This window comes from Siphateles boraxobius, unplaced genomic scaffold (genome assembly GCF_051911475.1).
Source record: "Siphateles boraxobius isolate OS27281-9 unplaced genomic scaffold, OSU_SipBor_1 12, whole genome shotgun sequence".
In the NCBI taxonomy this organism is placed as follows: Eukaryota; Metazoa; Chordata; class Actinopteri; order Cypriniformes; family Leuciscidae; genus Siphateles; species Siphateles boraxobius.
The window spans coordinates 1,876,881-1,898,546 of record NW_027508722.1 but is presented as its reverse complement, the minus strand read 5'-3'; the positions used below and the strand labels follow the sequence as shown (position 1 = coordinate 1,898,546).

The following is a 21,666-nucleotide window of genomic DNA, read 5'->3' as shown; positions in this document are numbered from 1 at the left end:
AAAAGAAAAAGGTTTATATAACATATGTATAAGACACATAGTTAGCATGGATATTCTCTGGACATCAGGAACAGTCATCCTTTGAACATGTTTCTCCTTCACTTTGAATATAGATAATGTGGGAAGAGGCCTAAAGCGGTCATGGTCAGCCTTATCACCACCTTTATGTAGGGGTTGCTGTTTTCTAAGACAGGGACAGAGTGCCTGAATACTGAAAATACTGGATGATGGATGTCGTAACGTTGAAGAATACGGGCCATGACCATCAGACTTTGTGAAATCCAGACGTAAGAGCTCCTTCAGACTCAGTTTTATGCAACAGCAAGGATGGGGGATGATGAGCAGAAAACAGTGTTGACAGAGGACACCATGTGTGCTAAAATGAGGGCTTGTTTTATAATTTCCTAACTGCTTTATAGAGTGATACATTTTTTTCTTTCTTTCCACTGGGGTGCATTAAAAAGTTGAATTCACACTGCACTGACCGACACTGAATCGCCACTCCCGGACGGGGCTTGGAATATCTGAGAAATGGCATATTATAATCTGGTGGTTGTTGCTGTTGGTCGGTGTGTGTTGGTGAAATGTGAATTAGCTTTAAGTGTCTAAACCAAGCAATGTTTCGTTCTCTCTCTTGAATCCAACATGGAAGTGACTTAAACTGCACTTCATCCACTGGCCACTAGAGACAGGCTCTAAAAGAGAGTCAATCCCATAGACCCGCATGTTAAAATGCCCAACTTTACAGCAGAAAAAAATGTGTTTACCGCCTGGTACAAAAAAGTGGTTTTGGTCTATAATGTTAATTTTACCCATCATGTTAACTGTGAGGGGGGTGAATTTTTTTATAACTCATCCGTTTAAATTATATTAAGCCTTAAAGTTCTGCATAATTAAGGGCGTGGCCACTTGAGTGACAGGTGGATTGCCGCTGATGTCACTACTAGCCGTTTGTCTGTTAGCGTCACGTCACCTCAGCTAATCTCAGCCGCTGAACTTCCCATCTCTGCCGCGTTTATGCTTTTTTCGGGATTATTTCATACAATTATCACATAATATGGCTTGCTTTTGCGGTTAATTGTACTAACAGACCGTCCAAGAGTGTCTGAGCTCAATTTTTCCTGCTGAGTGAAATTCTAATATAATTTTATTTATTTATTTATTTAAAATAATTTTATTTAAAACTATACTACCTCCAGAATCAGCTGTAGGCTGTATAAAACAATCTGAAACGTTATCATACAATGTTAAGCCTGCATTTCAAAAATAGCGTAACATTTACTAACACAGAGTATATTGGAAGTATTCCATATAAGTATAGAAGTGTCCTCAAAAATATGTGTAGGAAATAGTCCTGTAATTATCATAGACTGTATAAATCTATGGTCTAAACCCTGTTCCTGGAGGCACACCAACAGAACACATTATGGATATCCCCTTAATCCGACACATTTCAGGGCCTGGGGCCGTATTCACAAAGAATTTTATTTTACCACTAGGAGTACTCCTAAATCAAACTAAAATATTTTAGCTAGGAGTTTTCTCTTAAAAGTTATTCACAACGCCTTTCAGACCTACTCTTAGTAAGGAAAAATGACGACAACTAAACTAAGAGTGATTCTTCGTTGCTATGGATGACGTCAATTCTCATGCACGAGTTTCCTCGCAATGATCTCGGTGATTGGTTGTTAGATGACAGGGCCGTCATGCGGAACATAACACAGACGCAACAAATCATCGAATTACCACATATAAATATGTCTGTGTCCTACACAAAATAATAATAGTAATGTCATCGAAATGCATATATAATGACATGTTTGTGCAGGCCCCAGTGAAGGGTAATTCTAAAAAGGCAGAGAGAGAGAGAGAAAAGTGGTGAATTAAATTAAATTAAGGTAGCCTAATACCCTAATGAAACCGCCACTTGCCTGATAATGAAAAACGACACTTGCATTAACACTTGCTTGGTTTATTGACATCCTATTAGTATGGAAGCTTGTTTCCGCCACTGAATAGAAATAAAATAAAAATAATTGCGACTTTTTATCTCACAATTGTGAGATACGAAGTCAGAATTGTGAGAAATAAAGTCGCAATTGCGAGATATAGGAAGTCGCAATTACCTTTTTTATTTTTCATTCTGTGGCGGAAACGAGCTTTCCATAGCCTAAATAGACTACTTAAAGCAAGGGAATGTTGCTCCTATTGAAGTAAAGTAATAGTTGAAGACGGTGGATTATGAACTCGCCAAACGGAAAAGAAAGCCCAACTGGACGCAGGATCAGTTACTGCTGCTGGCCCAGTTGGTGCTGAAAAGAAAAAAAACATAATAAAAGGGAAATTCGACAATGGGATATCAAGCAAAATTAAGCGTGAGACATGGGAGAGGATTTGTTTGCAGATCAATGCAGCATTCCCTCTTGTGTGGCGGACCCCGGACGACTGCGAGAGGCGGTGGTATGCGTTACAATCCTTTGTGAATAGGTCTTAGTGAGTTAGGAGTCCTCTCGACTTCTTTTAAGCTGTCCCAGACTTAGGTGCGACTTTTAGGGCTAAAATGCTTCGTGAATTACTCTTAGTGAAAAAAATGAGGAGTCCTAAAGTTAGGAGTGACACGCCCATTATTTTTAGGAGTTGCTCCTAAACTCGCCAATTAGGACCTACTTTTAGCCTTAAAATTATTTGTGAATACGGCCCCAGGAGTCTTTAATACTTACAGTATGAGCTGAGTTGAATCAGGTGTTCAATTAGTAGGAGTTTGAAAAAAGTGTATTGTCGGTGTTCCTCCATAAACAGGGTTGGGAAACAGTCAATCTACTTGACAGCTTTCATGCCGGATTGATTTCTTATGCTGTAGTTGATGTAAGTCTGTCTAACTACAGCAGCAACATCTTCATTAGCTTCATGGTGACATGATTAACAGTGAGACTGAATAGCTGACAAAACACACAGGTCATCTTCAACGGCAGGAATCAAGCTGATTTTTTCTCCATTGATTGTTAGGGCTTTTAGACGTCACGCCCACCGACCATCTTTCCACTGACTGTCTGATGCATAAAACATGAAACGCATACAGACGGGAAGAGCTGAGGAAATCAGCAGGTCCATTCAGACTGGCTTTATGCAGCTTTCCGCAGTGCACAGGTGTAAAGTAGTGCTGCGAGAAACTTTTGGTTAAGTGGTTAGTAAGTATGCTTCCGTTTTCCATTCGCCACATTTTGTCATCAACAGGATCTGCACGTTGACTTCCCTTGTTTCTGGACCTCACTGAAATAATCTGAGGGTACATATGCCAGAAGCATGTGTTAAAAACTTTTTCTTTTTCTTTTATCGCCTGACCTGCTGCAATGGAGTGATTTGGAATACGTTAGTCAGGCCAGGAATCAACAGAAGAGTGTGTGTGTGTGTGTGTGTGTGTGTGTGTGTGTGTGTGTGTGTGTGTGTGTGTGTGTGTGTGTGTGTGTGTGTGTGTGTGTGTGTGTGTGTGTGTGTGTGTGTGTGTGTGTGTGTGTGTAGGGTCGTATTAAGACAGTGTGGTGCCCCTGGTGCCCCCACTATACCTCAAAAGACTTTCTCCAAGATTCAATGTTACTATTATTATAGTTGATCTGTAGATAAAGCTCTATGGTTTCGCATAAAATGACTATCTTGCTGGACTGTATTGCTGTAACTTAATCATGTTCCTTTCTACCATGTGTCTGTTAGATCACAACACTGGAGAGCACTATAATTGTTCTTTACGCGCACAGTAACTGAATTTAAAACTGTTAAAGAAAAGGCTCAATAAACTATTGCATAGATAGATACTGTATAATACACGACGCATCGATATGCCTTTCTTTTGTGCTTTGAACTTTTCAATGCGGACTCGAAGATCTGCGCGCTGTGACTCTGTGTTGCTTCAAGCGCATCATTCTGCGCTCGGGATGCGCATAAGCGCTGTGTGCCGCACTGTATTGCAGCCTTTCATAATCATATCTTAATACTTTTGAGCAATGAAAGATTATTAATAGCCTTTTTTGTTCTGTCCCATCTATCATATGTTGCTGCCTCATTAAACAGCTGTGCTATACATTTTAAAAAAAATCTTAATTTTATAGTAGACTATATATAAAATAATTGACCTTTTTGATATTTGCTATCTTGTTTTTCATTAATGTATTTTACAACAATACAAAGAGCAATGTGTAATGTTTTACCAGATTTAGTGCTACACTTATTGTCTCGAATTTGTTCCCCACTAAATAATGTTTTTTCACTAAATGTTAAGATTTTATACAATTATTGTGCACTCATGATTTTTCTAGACTATATTTTACTGCTGAGTTATCCACTAATCTAGTTAGTAATAGAATTTTTGTCATAGAATATGATCATATATTTTTTTTATTTGATGTTTTTCTTTATAATGATGTTGCCTGTATTAAGTAGGTTGTGTTTAACACACAAAAGAGTGATTATCAGTTCAACACACGGAGTTATAGAAATTCTACTTGATTTATAGAAAAAAACTGCGCTGGTATCGGTCAATACTCATTATTTTTGGTATCGGATCGGTTCAGAAAAAATGGTATCGGGACATCCCAGGTAAAAACATTGACACTTGGGTTTTACATTTTTAGGTAGGCCTAAACAACAAAAATGCCAACAAACGGCTGCTTTTATCATGTTCGTTTTGCGATCTTGCTACTTTCCAGTGATTTCTTTCTGATTCGTTTTCTTATAAAACATTACTTTGTTGGTGAAATGATGGGTTTGTGTGACGTTGTTCTAGAGAGGTGTGTTACGGATGGGTTTAAGTGCAGAGCTTCAGGCCCGACTGAGGAAATGCGGCAATTGATAAAAATCGATTATAGTCGAAAATGAAAATCCTCGACAAGGAATGTCATTATCAATTAGTCGCGTACATCGAGAACTTCCGCCAGTCGTATCAAATGACAGCACTGAATAACACATTTCGATGCATCTAAAGGTCTAGAGGAAACAAAGTGAGCCGCTGCTGGAAAGGTGTGAGATCCAAGCTGCCCAAAACATGACAATACTTTATTATTAGAGTCAAGCTAATGAATTAGTGTAATGTTTAACATGGCGCTTTGACAGATGCGTGTGCCGTTTAATGTGTGATATGTTTCCTCAGTGTTACGATTATATCCTTATCTTGTAAGCGTTTCAAATTCACACAAGTATTTCAATTTTCCATGAAGGCTCATCCTAATGGTTAGCGTTAAACTTCAGACTTTACTTAATGAGCGCCGGCGTCAAAACAGACGTGACACATTAGGATATAATTAATATTCAAAGCAAAAATTATAATGTTGCTGAAACATCTGTTGTTGGACGTTAAATTTAGGTTTTAAAAGTCAGTTTAAAACTGTAAAGGGATAACAGCGTGTAATGAGAAGTTTCTTACATTTATAAGATAAAGAAATGACCGTAACAGGTGAGTAAATGTGTGTGTTCCTGCAGAACATTCCTCTTATCTGTTAACACTCAGTTTGTTATCTTCTTTTTAATGTAGTGATTTAAATAGTGCTTTTGATAGATATAGATATATGCACTTTATATGTTTTCATAGCATTCAATTTGTTTGAAGGACAGCATTGGGCAGGATGTGGGATAGTGTGTTTTGTAAAAAAAAAAGAAAAAAAAAGAAAATTGGGTGTTTTATCAGATTATTCGATTAATTAAAGAAACAATTGGCCAACTAATCGATTATCAAAATAACCGTTAGTCGCAGCCCTAGTGGACAGTTGACAATCGTACACCTTTTCAGAGTGTTATCGAAAGAAACTTGTGTGCATTAACAAACACTTCCAAATTAGGGGTTGTGAGTGAACGCTAGTTTGTGAGCAAGAAAGTAAAAAAGTTATTTCATTTTAGTTCATTTGTACAGAAAATCTTTAATGCAGCAAAACCGTGGGCACCAAAAGAACTGAATATGCTAATCTCTGCCGCTAACTGTACCTGATGTGTCAGGATGACATTCGGCAAAGTAATAGCTTGTTATCTTTTAGCTTTTAAAATTGAAATTAAGTGCAAAGATTGCATTCCTCATAGCCAAAGAAACTAAATCTGACATTGAAAATCTAGTGCACGGTGTGATCTCGCAGGATAATAAGCTCAGCTTGGCTTTGAGAAGAGCACACAGAGCCTCGCTGAACTGGAGTCAGTTAGCACTTCAAACGAATCGAGCGTGGACACAGTAAACAGCAGTCTCATTTGATGTCATTTCCTTTCACTTACTCGCCACTCAGAGCTTCAGGCCTCAAAGAAAAACTCGGCTAACGAAGAAATGTGTGTTGTAAAAGAAAAGGCTGTATTTTCTGACACTTTGCCCTGTGAAAGTATCTTGAAGGGCAATATTACCGTGTAGTTTGTCACAGAGTAGACGTGAGCTTTGCTTGAGCTTATTTCTGTAAATTCCTGCGTGTGATTGACACCTGACTGCGACTCGTCAGAATGAACATGGATATGGGACGCCACGAAAAGTGGGCTGTCGTTTCCCCGGCTGTCAGGATTTGCATAATCACACTGATATCCCAAATGGCCAGAGTGATTCTAGTAAGGGCGGCTGTCAATCATCATCAGAGGGGTCCAATCAATCACACGCACACACGCACACGCACACACACACACACACACACACACACACACACACACACACACACACACACACACACACACACACACACACACACACACACACACACACACACACACATCCACTGGAGGAGGAAATTACCTAAGATTGGGTGAACCAACAAACTACTGGGATATTGATATTATATCTGGTAATTCATTCTAAATCAGTAGTGGAAAAGACAATGCTACTATTCTCTTAATGTCCTGCTGAGAGAGAGAGAGAAAACATCTTTTCAAGTTGCTTTTTCCCTGCATGAGCTTTTAATGTAGGGGTGTCAAACTTGATTGGACATAATGTGACCTTATGCAAACCACATTTGTTTTACTTGCTCCTTGTGCACGCACAACAACACACACTTCTGGACCTATTAAAGTCCAAACATAACTTCATGCTGCTATAATAACCAATGTTGAGATATTAAAAGAGGAAGCACATGGGACTTTCCCATTTCATTCACCCTAGACCTTTACAATTATCTTGCATACACACTATTTAGGGAATATCAATTAACAGTATAATATTGACAATAAACAAACAGCAACACTGACTACTCTTGGTTTACTATAATAAGCCACAAAAAAATTACTATTAATACAAAGATGTAAATATAAGAATCTGTTCAATTTATTTTTTGCAGGCCTGGCTCTCAGTCAAACTCCAGCAGCACTGAAAAACTATTCATTTTTCACTTGGAAAATATGGTTCAAATATTCTTCATGTGAGTGTCCATATGTCATTATCTTGAGTGACTTGGACAACCTTTAAAGTGGGAAAATGAAACGGATTGCCCTTGGACAGTTACAAGTCGAGTTAATTTTTCCTAGCAATTTTTTTGAGCTATATGAATATACGCTACCATCAAAAGTTTGGGGTCAGTAAAATTTTTTAAATTATTTTGAAAGAAGTTTCTTCTGCTCACCAAGTCTGTTATTTGATTGAAGTACAGTAAAATCTGTAATATTGTTCAATCATTTTTAAATAACTGTTTATATATATATATATATGAAGTATCTAAAAGAAGCTTTTAGGGTTATATACAGAACCTTTTCTTCTAAGCATGTAGTGTATATCAACCAAAATTAATAGATGCAAATATTTTAATAATTTACTTGGAATTGTTTTTTCCTCAAATAATTCCACGTGGAATGCTATATGGGAATTATATATGGGTAAAATATATGGGTCTCTATGGGAATTTAACATAGGGGTGTCCTGACTTATGCACCCTGTATTTTAAGGAAGAACATTTATTTATTTACGATACATTATTCATTCACAAAGAAAATTGGTGTCCTTAAAGTTGGATTTTTCCTCATTTTTTAAATTAAGGCATTAAGATAAATTTCCAAAAGATGATTTTTTATTCCTCTTTTTAGTCAACTTTAGCATGGGTGTGTTCACTTATGCTATCCACTGTGTATATATATATATATATATATATATATATATATATATATATATATATAAACGTGTGTTACCTGCCGCAGTGTCCGGGCCACCAGGCTCTCCAGAACGGGCCCCCTGTCCTCGTGAAGAAGATGAACTTCATCCAGGATGAGCAGTCGGACGATCTGAGACAGAGCCACGTCTCCCACACTCTTCCTCGTCACCACATCCCACTTCTCTGGAGTCGTCACCAGCATCTAACACACAATACACTCATCAGCTGGGCTTTTTCCCAAGGAGAACATGTCAAGTCAAGTCACCTTAATTTATATAGCGCTTTAGCAGCTTTACAGAGGAAACAGGAAAATAATGCAACAAAGTTTGTTTCCAGAAGAAAATAGTGTCCAGTTTAAGGATGTTTTCAGTTTTCAGTTTAAGGATACGTTCAGTGATGTTTTTCAATTTTGTTGTAAAAAGTTATTTAGTTTATATATATATATATATATATATATAGCAGCTCTGGAGAAACCCGTGATGTCATCGTCCAGCTCAGTTTTCTCATATAATGGTGTCAATGCCATTTGGGTTTTTTTTTAAACATCTATTATTTGGTCTTTTGGAGAATTATAGAAACAAGCACAGTCAGGTTTATATGATAAATTGTATTCTTTTAATGGCAAAATTCCATGTTCACAAATGTAAATTTTTTCTGTAAAAAAAAAACAAAAAAACTTGTTTTATATAATTTAAGAAAGAAATGGAGCTTTATATTGACTCAATTCGATTTTCCATGATGCAAAAAGCAGTTAAAACTCTGAAAATTTGTAAATGTTTCAATGTCTACATTAATCCCCCAAGTATACAGTTGTATTTTGTTGTATTTTCTTAAAAATTGTACTATTTGTAACATGCTCCTCTTTTTTGTTATAAAAAAAAAAAAATATATATATATATATATATATATATATATATATATAGTGACGGATCATCTGCCTCTCCCTCGTAATTAGCGCCACCCCGTCCCTTAATTCACCGCCCTTCGCCACGCTCCCGACTGGAGTGTGTGTGATTGGAGAGGAGGGGCGCTGATGAGGAGAATTGGCGGCATGTGATGAGGCACACCTGACGAGAACGAAGCCTCATCACCGCCGCCTGTTAAAAGCTGAGCGCGCCTCTCCTCGAGAGACCGGTCTCTTCCCTGTGCATGCACACTGGTGTCTTCAAGGGTCCAGGAACAGAACTGCGAGTCGGCCAGACCCGCAGTCCGAGTGGAGATGACGCGTGACACCGCTGACGGACCAGGACGCCGAACTCGCCACTTCCCCTTGTTGTCGGGGCCGGGAGAGGACAGATCATGATGCCGAAGCCACCGCCCCCCTCGCGCCTCGACCCAAGGGGACAGGGAAGTGCGTGCGACCGCCGGACACCGCCCCCTTACCTGGACCCATCCCATCTCTTCACTACCCTCCCTTCACGATTCCCTGGCACAACGAAGACACCAGATCCCCTTTTGTTTTAACACTTCATTTCCCCCATTTTTGGACATTTTATGTTTATTTTCTTTAATAAATGCCTCTCCGAGGCTTGACACCACTCCCACTGTGTCTGTTGTTTGCTCTCCCGCAATGGCGACAAAGGCAAAAAGGGCGACAGTTTTGCTTTCTTATACAAGTCTTTGTCAGCAAGTCATGATGACATGACTTCAGTTGCAATTGTTCTATAATGATGAACGATTAATTTAATGGATGGCTAGTCGACTATTAAAAGTCGTGCAAGCCCTATAGCGCTTACTCCAGTGAATGAGATGCCACTGGCACATGGATAATTGTGTGAGAAAGTTATGAGACTTCGACCATTTTAAAACATTTCCTGTGACTAACATTCATCTAATGATAATATATGTGTGTTTTTACACTAGTATCTATTCCTCCTCTCTCTGTGAGGACTTTTTGTTTTGCATTAACTATACCTTTACAAATGACTGGTGGAAACTGGTTCTGTGAGCAGCTAACTCTTAAGAAAAATGTCCTTTATATCTCTCCAGAGAATTACGAGTGGTGTGTTTTTAAAAAAGTAAATAAGAGGCCAAGGTATAGAAATATCTCTGCATCAGTACTTCCACCAACAATAGACAAATGAACAGAAAAGGCTATCATTCTCACAACAGGACATTTCTAAAGGTGACTGGTTGTACACTGCACCAATCTCCTCAGTGTGAAGAAGTGAATGGATACTTGCTGAATTATGGCGTGTATACATTTCGTTCAACTTATGTTCCAGACAAAATCGTCTCTAGGATTATTGCCACTTGAAGTTACATCTACTTTTTTGTGGTCCCCTGCTTTTGTAATTTCACATACTATGCGCATTTTGTTGTTAGTCATATTGCCAAAAAAGCACCTGCCAACAAGAACGATGTAAATGGAATAACAAAACCGTAAATAAGGTAAACACCAAATCTGCACAAATAAAGGATAAATTCAAACAATCAACAGGTCTCAAACTGCCCTACACAATCAAACAACAACAATTGGTAATAACAAAAGCTCTGGTAACATTTACTTTACCCCACCTCTCCACGTTAATGTAATCCCATCCGAATAGGTCTAAAGCCTACAGACTTTGAAATCCCTTCCAAGAAATCAATTTAACCAACAACCTCCGATTCTGCCTGTTAAACACTGTAGTTTTCATAGCTTTCCTTGTGGGAGTCATGAGATGTGATATTCCTTGTGGGAGATGTGATAATTGCTCCACACGGCCATATTACGATCATAGAAAATAGTGCCATTTCAGAATATAACATAATGCTGAAATGGCACATAATTGGGATGGGATTGCATCTTTTCCAGCAAAATTGCATATAATGCAATTTTGCAGGAAAAGATGCAATCCCATGCTACTCTAGTGTTCCTCCCTGATATACCCATGTTCCTGAATAATAACGCCCCCAATTCATACAACTCACCAAATTCATGAGTGGTTTTATCAACAAATCAAATACAGCATTAAACACTGCTTTGAACACAATCTACACGCCACAATCTTGTGGGTTAATAAGTGAAAAGTTAAGGATGCTGCAAACTATCGCAATCCGACATGCTTTACTAGAGCATGACTCCATCACTGCATCCCATACATCCGAATCAGCCCTTTATAATGCAGAAAGTGCACTCAACTAGAAAGGTTTTTTTTATTTTTTTTAAGTATGCATATACGCACAAGCAGTCGGCAAAATAAAAAAAGAACAATTAATAGAATACAGACAACAAAAACTAAACAATAGGTAAAGTCACCTGACCTTCAGAACAGCTTCATACGATTTCTGAAATATGGGATATTGCACCAGTGATATGGTTACAAGTTTGAAAGTTGCTACATGTGCCATTTAGTTACATTCACACAGTCAGTGTTTGGGAATGGGCAACTACATTGGCAAGACTTTCACATTGCAATATACAGCAGGACACAAGGAGAATCCAATAATGACTTTATAAATGAGTAAGGTCACTATAATCAATGTACAGTCAATCAACCATTAAGTTACAAATTACTAAACAACAAGAGAAAGGAAAACAGAAACAGAGACAAAAGAAATAGGCAACTATCAACCAGGAGTGGAAATGCATTTCAGAGTTTAGATGCCATTACATCTTCAAATCATAGTGTAGTCAGACAGAAATCAAACGGAAAGGATCTGGAATGAGAAATGTGGAACGAACAGGAATGTACGGATGCATTAGGTCAAATTTACAGCAAGATGCAATTCTGCATCTTTGGGACAAAACAATGTCTTGAGGTTTGGGGCAGAGATGTGTGACGGGGCAGAGATACACCAAAAAAAGGTTTATTTCTAAAAGAAAAAGAAAAAAATGTTGGCTCTGATGTGGGCTTGAAACTCCAACAAAAGAGAAACAAGTCAAATTGGAGGCTCAGATTCCTGATGGTTTTGCAGCGAGAATTCTGTTGATATCAATGCAAACGTCTCTAAGTGCTAAAATTGTAATCTCTGTTTTATCAGCATTGCTACAATTACAGTTGATTACAGCTGATTATTTTAAATGGAGCATACAAGATCTGAGTGAACAAAATTGAAGGATTTTAGTGTCTCTAAGTAGTTGTTAGGGGTGGGGGGGAAATCAATTCACATATGAATCGCAGTTCTCTCTTCCGCTGATTCGAATCGATTCACAAATTTCAAAAATCGATTTTCTGAATGTTTAATAATGTGATGTTGTTTTTAAAGAAGGCGAGTGCAGCACCCGGACAGTTTAGAGACCTTGCAACAGAGGAAGCTTTATGAATGAAGCTTATACCTGACATCAGCAGTTCATTTCATTATCTTAACAAATAGAAAATAGCCTCAAATAATGTTTAGTTTATTTAGTCGAGCACACGTAAAGCTTTTCTTACGATCTTTCCGTGTACAGGTAGGCTACTTTAGTTTTTACATACAAGAAGCACATTCAACGTAGATGTGCAAGCGGTTTTCTGTGATAACGAACAAATATCCGCCTATAAAAGAGAATGAACATGTCCTGTATCTGAGGCTAAAGTAATAAATATTGAGAATACAATGGCACGTATTATATATCTCTTGCTCCAAACGATCAGCCAATGCATCAGGGCTGCATTTCCCAAAAGCATCGTGAGCTTAAATTGATAGTAACGATTACCACCAACGGACTCTTCGATCAACTTAGGCTTACGATGCTTTTGGGAAACACAGCCCAGATCCAGATGATAGTCACTTTCCTTCATAGATATCTGTCCACTTGATGCTCACTCATTTTAATGATGTAAAAGACGCGCGTGAGCTCACACCGTGATAGAGGCGAATGTGAACGTTGAGCGAGAATCGATTTGAATCGAGTCGTGGGATTCTGAAATATTCCCACCCCTAGTAGTTGTAGTTGACAACTAGTGGTGCAACGGATCATCATTGATCCGTGATCCGTTCGGATCAATATCTTAGGTTCGGCACACAAGTGATCCGCGGATTGATTTATGAAAAAAAAAAAGTTGTGTGCATGCGGCATGTTCAGTCCACACACAGTGTGGTCATGGCGAGCGGAGGAATAGAGGAGCTTGAACGCCCCGCGTCAATTAAATCGCCTGTATGGGAGCATTTTGGCTTCCCTGTCAAATATAATGATGAAGGAAAGAGGTTAGTGGATAAAACCGTGTGTAGGCACTGTGGCAGCATGGCCACGCATTTGAAGCGACATCGCCCCGATGTTTCACTGACAGGAGTGAAAACATTCGCGCAGCACTACCAGGCTCTCGCTCGTCCCTCTCTCTCTCGCGTGCGCGCTCTCTCTCCCTCATATGAGGCGCAGTCTAGGGCTTAAAAAAATCAAACTTCATTCACGCACACATAAAACACTTGCATACACATATACTAAGTAGTCAAACATACATGTATACTGCTGAATGCTCAAACAAATGCATATGAATTGCACAAAGACACACCTAAAGTCGCTCTCGCACATAACGTTACACGCAAACTCTACACACACGAGATGCGCGCACAAACAAACTCTCCACGCACATACTCATATGAGACACGCGCGCACACAAACAAAGTCCACGCACCTACTCATATGAGACGCGCGCGCGCACACACAAACTCCACGCACCTACTCATATGAGACGCGAGCACACACACACACACAAACTCGCGCACAAACTCAATGAGACGCGAGTACACACAAACTCCGCGCACACACTCATATGAGACGCATGCTCACACAGTAGCCTACATGATGCATATGATTCTCAGTGTGAACACATTGGTAAGTGCATTTTTTGTTAACAGAGAATGAGAGTCCATTGATTTTGTTTTTGGTTGTTTTGTTCATATATTTAAAATGTTTTCAGTGTTAAATAGTCTTGAGAAATAAAAGTTTATTGATCTTTGAAAAGGTGTACCTGCATTATTATGCCATTATCATTATTTTAGATGAAAATGGTCTCAGAACGACAATATTATCGTTTATCATCAATATTATAGTTTAGCGCAATCATTTCTTGGACAATTTATCGTCCAGCAAAATGTGTTATCGTGACAGGCCTAGCTATCATTTGTGTTTATAGGTGCAGACATGAGGCCTTTTTTTTTTTGCTGATCCGAAAAATGATCCGATCCGAGAAACGATCCGAACCCTGAGTTTTTTGATCCGTTGCACCCCTATTGACAACTAATGATACGAAAAAGTGTGTGTGTTGTGAAGAGGAGAGGACTAAGAACCGAACCCTGGGGGACACCTTGAATTAGGGCGGGCAGGAAAGTATTTGTACTTCTTGATAGAAATAAAGTATTGTATATTAGAGTAGTGGAAAGAAAACCATGTTTCTCGGGTGTACTGACCAGAGTATAACGCGTTACAAAGTAACGTACAAAGTTACTGTATTCTAATTAATTTTCGTCATAATGCAGTAATGTAACTCATTACATTTAACATTTATGTAATTTGATTACAGTTACTGATGTCAATAAAATTAAGTTACTTGCGTTACATATGTATTGTTAAGAAAAAATTATTTTTTTTCGCAAGGTCTCTCGCTCTCTCCCTCTCCGCTGTCCGCGTGCTACACGGTTTGCAGCAAGTCTCTTCTGTCTCGCATGCGCGCTCTTGCTCGCTCGCTCGAGATTCCGGGAGATTTTAACTAATTTGCGGGCATCAGGGAGCCGCTATCAATGCGGGAGACTTGGGATGTCTGCAATATTAAATTACTGAAAAAATTGAGTTTCACTTTGTAGTTTATTCTTGAAGTTTTAATAGGTTTTCAAAGTAACCTGAAAGTAAAGTAATTAGTAATCTGATTACTTTTTACATGCAGTAATCAGTAATGTAATCAAATTACAATTATAAAGTAGTAATTCGTAATTTGTAGTGGATTACTTTTTTTGAGTAACTTACCCAACACTGGTACTGACATAGCAATTGTACAATTTCAAGAGGTTGTATTGCATCTTTAAGTATTTAGGAGAAACTCCTTTTACTTTTACTCTATTTGGTCCAAAACATTTGCTCAGCTTTTGACTGACTGACTGACAGACAGACGGATGCTGATATTTAGTATAACAGCACTGAAACATGTCCGTTTATATCGCTCCACTCGTCTGTGTTCACAGCATTGCAAACATGCTGTCAGTCTGTGCGTTGTTTAGCAAACACAATGGTTGATCCTGCTTTGGCTTCTTGTTGCTGCTATTAAAGTCTTGTTTCTATAACTGTCCTATAAAAGCAATATCACAATTAGAGCTGTTGCAATAAACACAATAATGCAATACAAACGCAATATTGTAATACCGAAAACCCAACCAGATTGCAAGCAACTATCGCAACCACTTTTTCTTTCTTTTCTTCATAAGGCTATGCCCTTCTTGTTTTGCACTTCACGCATGTGTGTTGAATGTTGAATAAGTTAATGATTATAACAAGAGTGAAGAATGCATTTATTTCTACCAACTGGCTCTATTTTTACTTCAGAATCTGTGTACCATTGTGCTTTGTACTGAGGCTCTGTAGACTTGCACTAAACAAGACTAAACAGACAGCAAGTGAGATCCACCGAGCGCATGCGATTACCCTTCATAACATTTTTAAGTTATGAAGTATTGAAGTATTCATTACTTCAATGAGCTCATTGTTCCGACCTTCGATTATTACATTGTTTAAATGCATTTTTGGAATAACTGTGCTAACTGTGAATTTGTATATGTGCATTTCGGAAATACATAACCTCTGATAACTGATCACCCTGAATTGTAATGTGGACTCATGCATTTTCTGTAAAGCTGCTTTGAAATGATGTGTATTATAAAAAGTGCTATACAAATAAATGTGAATTGAATATAAATGTATTTTTTCAACAACTGGAGTACCTAATTTTGTTGAATATGTCCTAATCGGGATACTTGATGTGTACACTTTAGAGAACAGAGAAAACTGAAAGATTTTCTAGACTCTTGCCATTTCTTATAGAGAATCAATTTCAGATTGTATTGTGATGAAACGCCCGATTTATCTGTACTAAACATTTTGTATAATAATAGTCCACATGTATAAAGGTTGTCACATTATTGTCAACTGCATAGTTGTTGACTGCATCTGGTTGATAGATGTCGTATGAATTGAGCACTCTTCAAATTTAGTCATGAAGATATCAGGGATTTACTTTGGTTCAGTAAGCTTCACTGTGTATGAACATCTGTATTTAATACTCCAGGAATGACACACATTATGTTGTGTGAGGGTATCCTTGGCGTTTCCCCCATTGTTGTGATGGATTGGGATGATAGGACAAGTAGAGGCATTCGAACAACAATAGTGAAGGACATGCTGGTGTCACCGTCTGGTTGTGTATGTAATCTGAGGGTTGGGAAACCATTCATTACAGGAAAAAATGAGCATGTAGACTATTCGCTCTCGTGCTTATGAGACTTTAAATGAATTAGCCAAAGAAAAAAAATTGAATGACTACCTATACATGTGCCGCCCACATGATGAGCCAGTTATCTTTGTGTGACAACTAAATTACACAAATCTAAACGAAGATTTCCCACCGATGTCAGCCATCTTCAAAAGCGCAATCATTCAAGACACAAAATATGATTATTTTGACACCATTAACCAACATTTTAGAGAAGAAATGTACAACAATGCATAATTAATGGTCTGAGAGCTGTTTACCAACCTGTCTGCGAGTGTTGAAATTCCTATTAAACACTTTCAGTAAAAGCAGTTCATTAAATCCTCTCTCGTTTGCATTTAAATCAATCTGCCCAGCCATTAGAGACTGGCTTTGGAAGAGAAAATGCACGTCTGTCGTTAATTAGACCGCCGCTAATCTAAATGGAAGCGCTGGCAAACAGGTAGCAGAGCTAAAGTGCTCATTTTAATTACAATACAAAGCCAGGAGGGTAAAAAAACCCTACTTATTTTACTTCATAGACGCCGACTTTGTTTTCTGCAGCAAACCAAACCCCTAGTGTATGATAAAGTCAATCTCCTGTGATGGTATCTTTCCACTGTCAACCTTTCTGGCATGGGGATTAAACGAACGAGTATGATTCAAAGCAGTCTTTTTATTCTACACTAAAACTAAAATGATTGGGACTGGATTCAAGTTGTGAATCCAGATGAAAAACAATAAATTCAAAATAAACTAAACAGTGCTGGAATAAAACTTAAAATTATAAGCAAAAAAAATGACTATAACCAACAGTCTGACTTGAGAAGACTGGAGACAAAATAGTTGCTGATACTGAATTAAACAATTATCTAGCAGGTTTTTTCCCCATCTTTAAACATCAAGTCTTATTCAAGATGCAATGCCACATTTAAAAGATTTACTAAAAATATGCCTCGCAACTTGTATTGAGATCATTATTTTATCTTTACTCTGTAAATGATTCAACAACAATGTAAATTTAAATTCAAAAGTTTTTTTCTTAATATTGATGTACATTATTGTCAATGTTATGTTGATTCCTCAGCTGATTCTTTCTAAGTTTCATTACAAGCGAAACTTGAATTACTACAAGTAAAAGATTACGAGTAAAATTTGAAAAAATAAAAATGGTGTCTACGAAATAACAAAACCATTTCTTAAAACTGAACCCAAGAAAATGAGTGCAGAATATTAGTACGGTGGGTAAAGCTATAATAATCTTGGAATAAACTATCGTGGATTCGATGTGCTGGCCCAATATCTCTGAAGCAGGGGGTGAGTGGTTTTATTGGGGATTGTGGGAAGAATGTTTCCAGTGAATGTGTGTGTGTGTTGCAGACAGCTCCTCGTTACCTCGTGTCTTAATTACCACACCGCCTGTGAAACACCTCTGTCGCTCTGTCGTTATGCTAAGCAGCAAATATTCACCTGCTTCAGACCTGTGCACAAACACACCATTTCTGCCCTCCTCCCACAGTTTCCATGGCAACTGTCATCACTGGAGTGGGTGGCAGAGAGGCGAGTGAGGGTTGTTTGCTGGTTGTGATGCTTCTAGTGCAATAATAACAACATGTGACTTAGTCACGGCAGACGGTGTGCATCAACTTGAGGATCCAGAGGAGCTGGACACACGGTATTATCATGAGGATCTCACACTAGATATACAGTCAAACCAAAACTTATTCAGACACCTTCAACATTCCTCATCACAGTTTATTCGCTATAGTTTACAAAATGGTAATTAAATATGACAAGAACTCAGAGTTATCAAATCATTCGATATTTCACTGGTGTTGTCCGTCCTTCTGTTAGACTGTCTCACACGTGAATTATGTTGAATATCTGTCAGCTGTTAAATTGCATTAGCAATTAAATAAAAAACACTTCAGCAAAACATGGTCAGCTCAAAGGTTCTGAATAACTTTTGGTCCCAAATTTGTATCCATTTTACTGGTAGTCACTATATGAAGAAGTTTGGGGTATACTATGTCACAGTTTACTTTATGTTGCTATCCTCACTTACATACATGAGCTATAGTGTCCTGCACCCACTAGTAAAAAAATATCAAAATTATATCTGGTGTCTGATTAACTTTTGATTTGACTGTATAATAAAGAAACCAAACAGGGTGCACTGTCTCAGTCTCTGTGAACTTCCTCCTGAAATGTGCCACCAAAATGAACCGAAAAAACAAATTGAGACTAATCCCCAATGCTTTAACTGGCAAAAATATTTTTAGGACTGTTTGGATGCAAGAGCAGTGTCTGGAACAATGATCCATCCAATCCATCCATAACTATGTTTGTAAACCTTAAAACTGATGCAAACTACACGCATCCATTTCCTACTTATTCAGAAAAATATCTTTCAGCTATTTGTAGTGCAACATCTTACACAAATTCAGCTGTAGATGTACAATTCAATGCACGCATGACAGTTCAATCATTTCCCATATTGCTTGGACTCGATTTGTTTAGAACATTTCCAAAGGTATTCTGATGATGTGGCTTATTTTTTCAGTGCATGGCAAAAGAAAAAGCAAACACCTTGGAAACGCCAGCTTTCACTTATTTCTACAGTTGAACAGCAAGTGTTTCAGGAATGGCACAAAGGTGTTTGACTGTTCAAGTCTCTGTGTTTAGATCAGTGTGATTAATAATGTGCCTTTAACCTTCATTATATATTTTGATTATGTTTGAGCTGTAAATAAAATACAAACAATCCAAAAAAGATCTTCTTGTAATCTGCTCACAGTCACGTTCACCTTGATAGGCCTATTCGGAGAGGACAGTGATCTTGAATATTGATCATGAATCAATATTCATGATCACTGTCACTCTCTCGCATATGGCCTTTCTGACACAAACAGTGACTTATTTCACTAACCATGCAAAAACATAAATTCTCACAAATACAAACTTTACACACATACATGCTGCTCACAAATTATTGTAGTAGTTTGTGCTGAATACTATGGAAGCTTGTTTAAATAAAAAATAGAAAAAGGTAATTCCGACTTTTTATCTCACAATTCAAACTTTTTTCTCACAATTGCGAGTTTACATTTCAAATTGCGAGATATAAAGTCACAATAGAGAGTTATAAAGTCAGAATTGCATGATATAAAGTCAAAATTCTGTGTTATAAAGTCAGAATTACAAGGAAAAAAAGTCAGAATTGTGAGACGTAAACTCGCAATTGTGAGACAAAAAGTCACAATTTTCTTTTAAAATGCTTTATTCTGTGGCGGAAACAAGCAGTGTAATCAGATTTTAGCCATGGAAATGTTATAAGTAACAGGAATGAGCAGAAATGTCACAGAAAACACCTCAGACCCCTGAGAGTTAAATCCTCCTCTGACGCAAACGCTCTTTCTCCTCATATGAAAGGACGATATGGTGGATCATACTTTTAAAGATCAAAGCCATGATGGACACAGTCTTGCGCTAGAAATCACTCGGTGAAAGGCAAGAATAAGCACTAGTATAAATCAGCATAAAAGGATATACACTGACGTTGCTCACGAGAGGATGGAAACCCACTGAAAGAAGTCAGGTAGACGGAGGTGAGAAAGTGAGGCATCAAAGCATGAAACACAAATTCCAGTCAATGAATTATCATGATTGTATATGAACTTCAGGTAATCGTGACATCTGGCCAGTGTTTCCACAGCATCAGATTCTCAAAGTGAGAATTGAAGAAAAGAAAAAAACACATTCAAAAGCATCAAAACCGAACAGCTGAAAATAACGTCAAAAAAAAAAACCTGAAACGCTTACAACTTGATACAATCAAACCTACTTTTCTCAAAACTTTATTGACTATGTGAATAAGTGTCAAAAAACATTTTTTTTTCAATAAGTAACTGTTCTAGTTTGGCATCCTGGGAGAGACAACCCAACCTCCCCTATAGAAATGTGACGGCCCATAATACTTAACCCCTTAATACTTGATATAACGAAATAACAAGCCAGCAATGTGACTAAAGAAACATTCAATTTATTTCTGCAACAAAATCTGTGCCCATGTTTAATTTCAATGATTGTGTGTGAATTGTATATATGCATGTGTTTCTACAAAGTTATTCCTATGTGCATTTGAGTGACATGAGTGTACCGCAAATGAACGTCTCCTAAAGTCTGAATAGACTGCTTGTCAAGCTTTCAGTGTGAAGTTCTTCTGTGCTAAAGTAAAGAGTTTATCCCAAACGAGTGGTGTGCCATGACAAAACTTGATCTCTCCAATTTGTAGAACAAGAACCTGCGCTCCCATCATAATCACTGGAGTGGTTTACTCTACAGATATATCCTCCAGCAGAGTCGCTCAGAGGAAACTATTGGTGTGTGTGCCTTTCACAAAACTCAATTGTGTTGTTTTGAGTGCAGGTAAAGTGTATTAGTGCTCTAGGGAGGGCACAGGTGTTATTGGAGAACCAGCATCACATAGGACACAAAGCTCAAGACACATCCTATAACTGGATTGGTGAATCAGTGCCACTCAAGAGTTGACACCTCATTTCCCCTACTTCCCCTTCCTTTATCATTATGTAATTTTGCATATTTATTGGATTTTCCTAAATCCAATAATTCCTACAAACAGTAGAAGAAAACTAAAGCCACTTGTATTGTAATTAAGTAATCAAGTTGATCTTTTGACATTGTGCTATAATACAACTTCCTTTGTTAATCCAAAAAACAGCTTTTACTGAAAGCTCAGAAAATGACATGCTGACGCTTTGGATTTTGTCACATTATTACATCATAGGGCCTGTTTACACCATTTCATTCGATTTTACTGATCGGATAGATGATATGATCTGATTCAAAATGGTTCCGTTTACACATAAATGCGCAAAACGGATATAAATCCAATATCCAATTCCTGTGCTATATGCAACATAGCTCACGTTATTGAAAGCAGCAGATATGAGCTGCATTTTATTGATCATCAGCTAATTTCAAGAATCAAAGGCCACAATAGGAGAGAGAGAGCAGTGACATCACTGGTAAGACCTTTTAGTCTCACTACTTTTAATGAAGACGATTGCGTTTTGAGCGTCTACGACTTTCTGTTTTATTTGCGGCAGTTATATCTGGCTATAACATGACATATAGCCTATAAAACGGTCTCACACTTAATTTCTAACAATTTGGAAGGAGTAAAATTTACATAT

At 37.9% G+C, this 21,666-nt stretch overlaps 1 protein-coding gene across 1 annotated transcript in view; it reads right to left on the bottom strand.

Moving 5' to 3' along the window:
* Nucleotides 1–21,666, bottom strand: part of ascc3 (activating signal cointegrator 1 complex subunit 3) — a 255,180-nt gene that overhangs the window by 142,059 nt on the left and 91,455 nt on the right. The window contains exon 11 of the mRNA XM_077206021.1: nt 8,125–8,289. Coding sequence (XP_077062136.1) covers nt 8,125–8,289 — 165 coding nt within the window. The remainder of the gene's footprint in view (nt 1–8,124; nt 8,290–21,666) is intronic.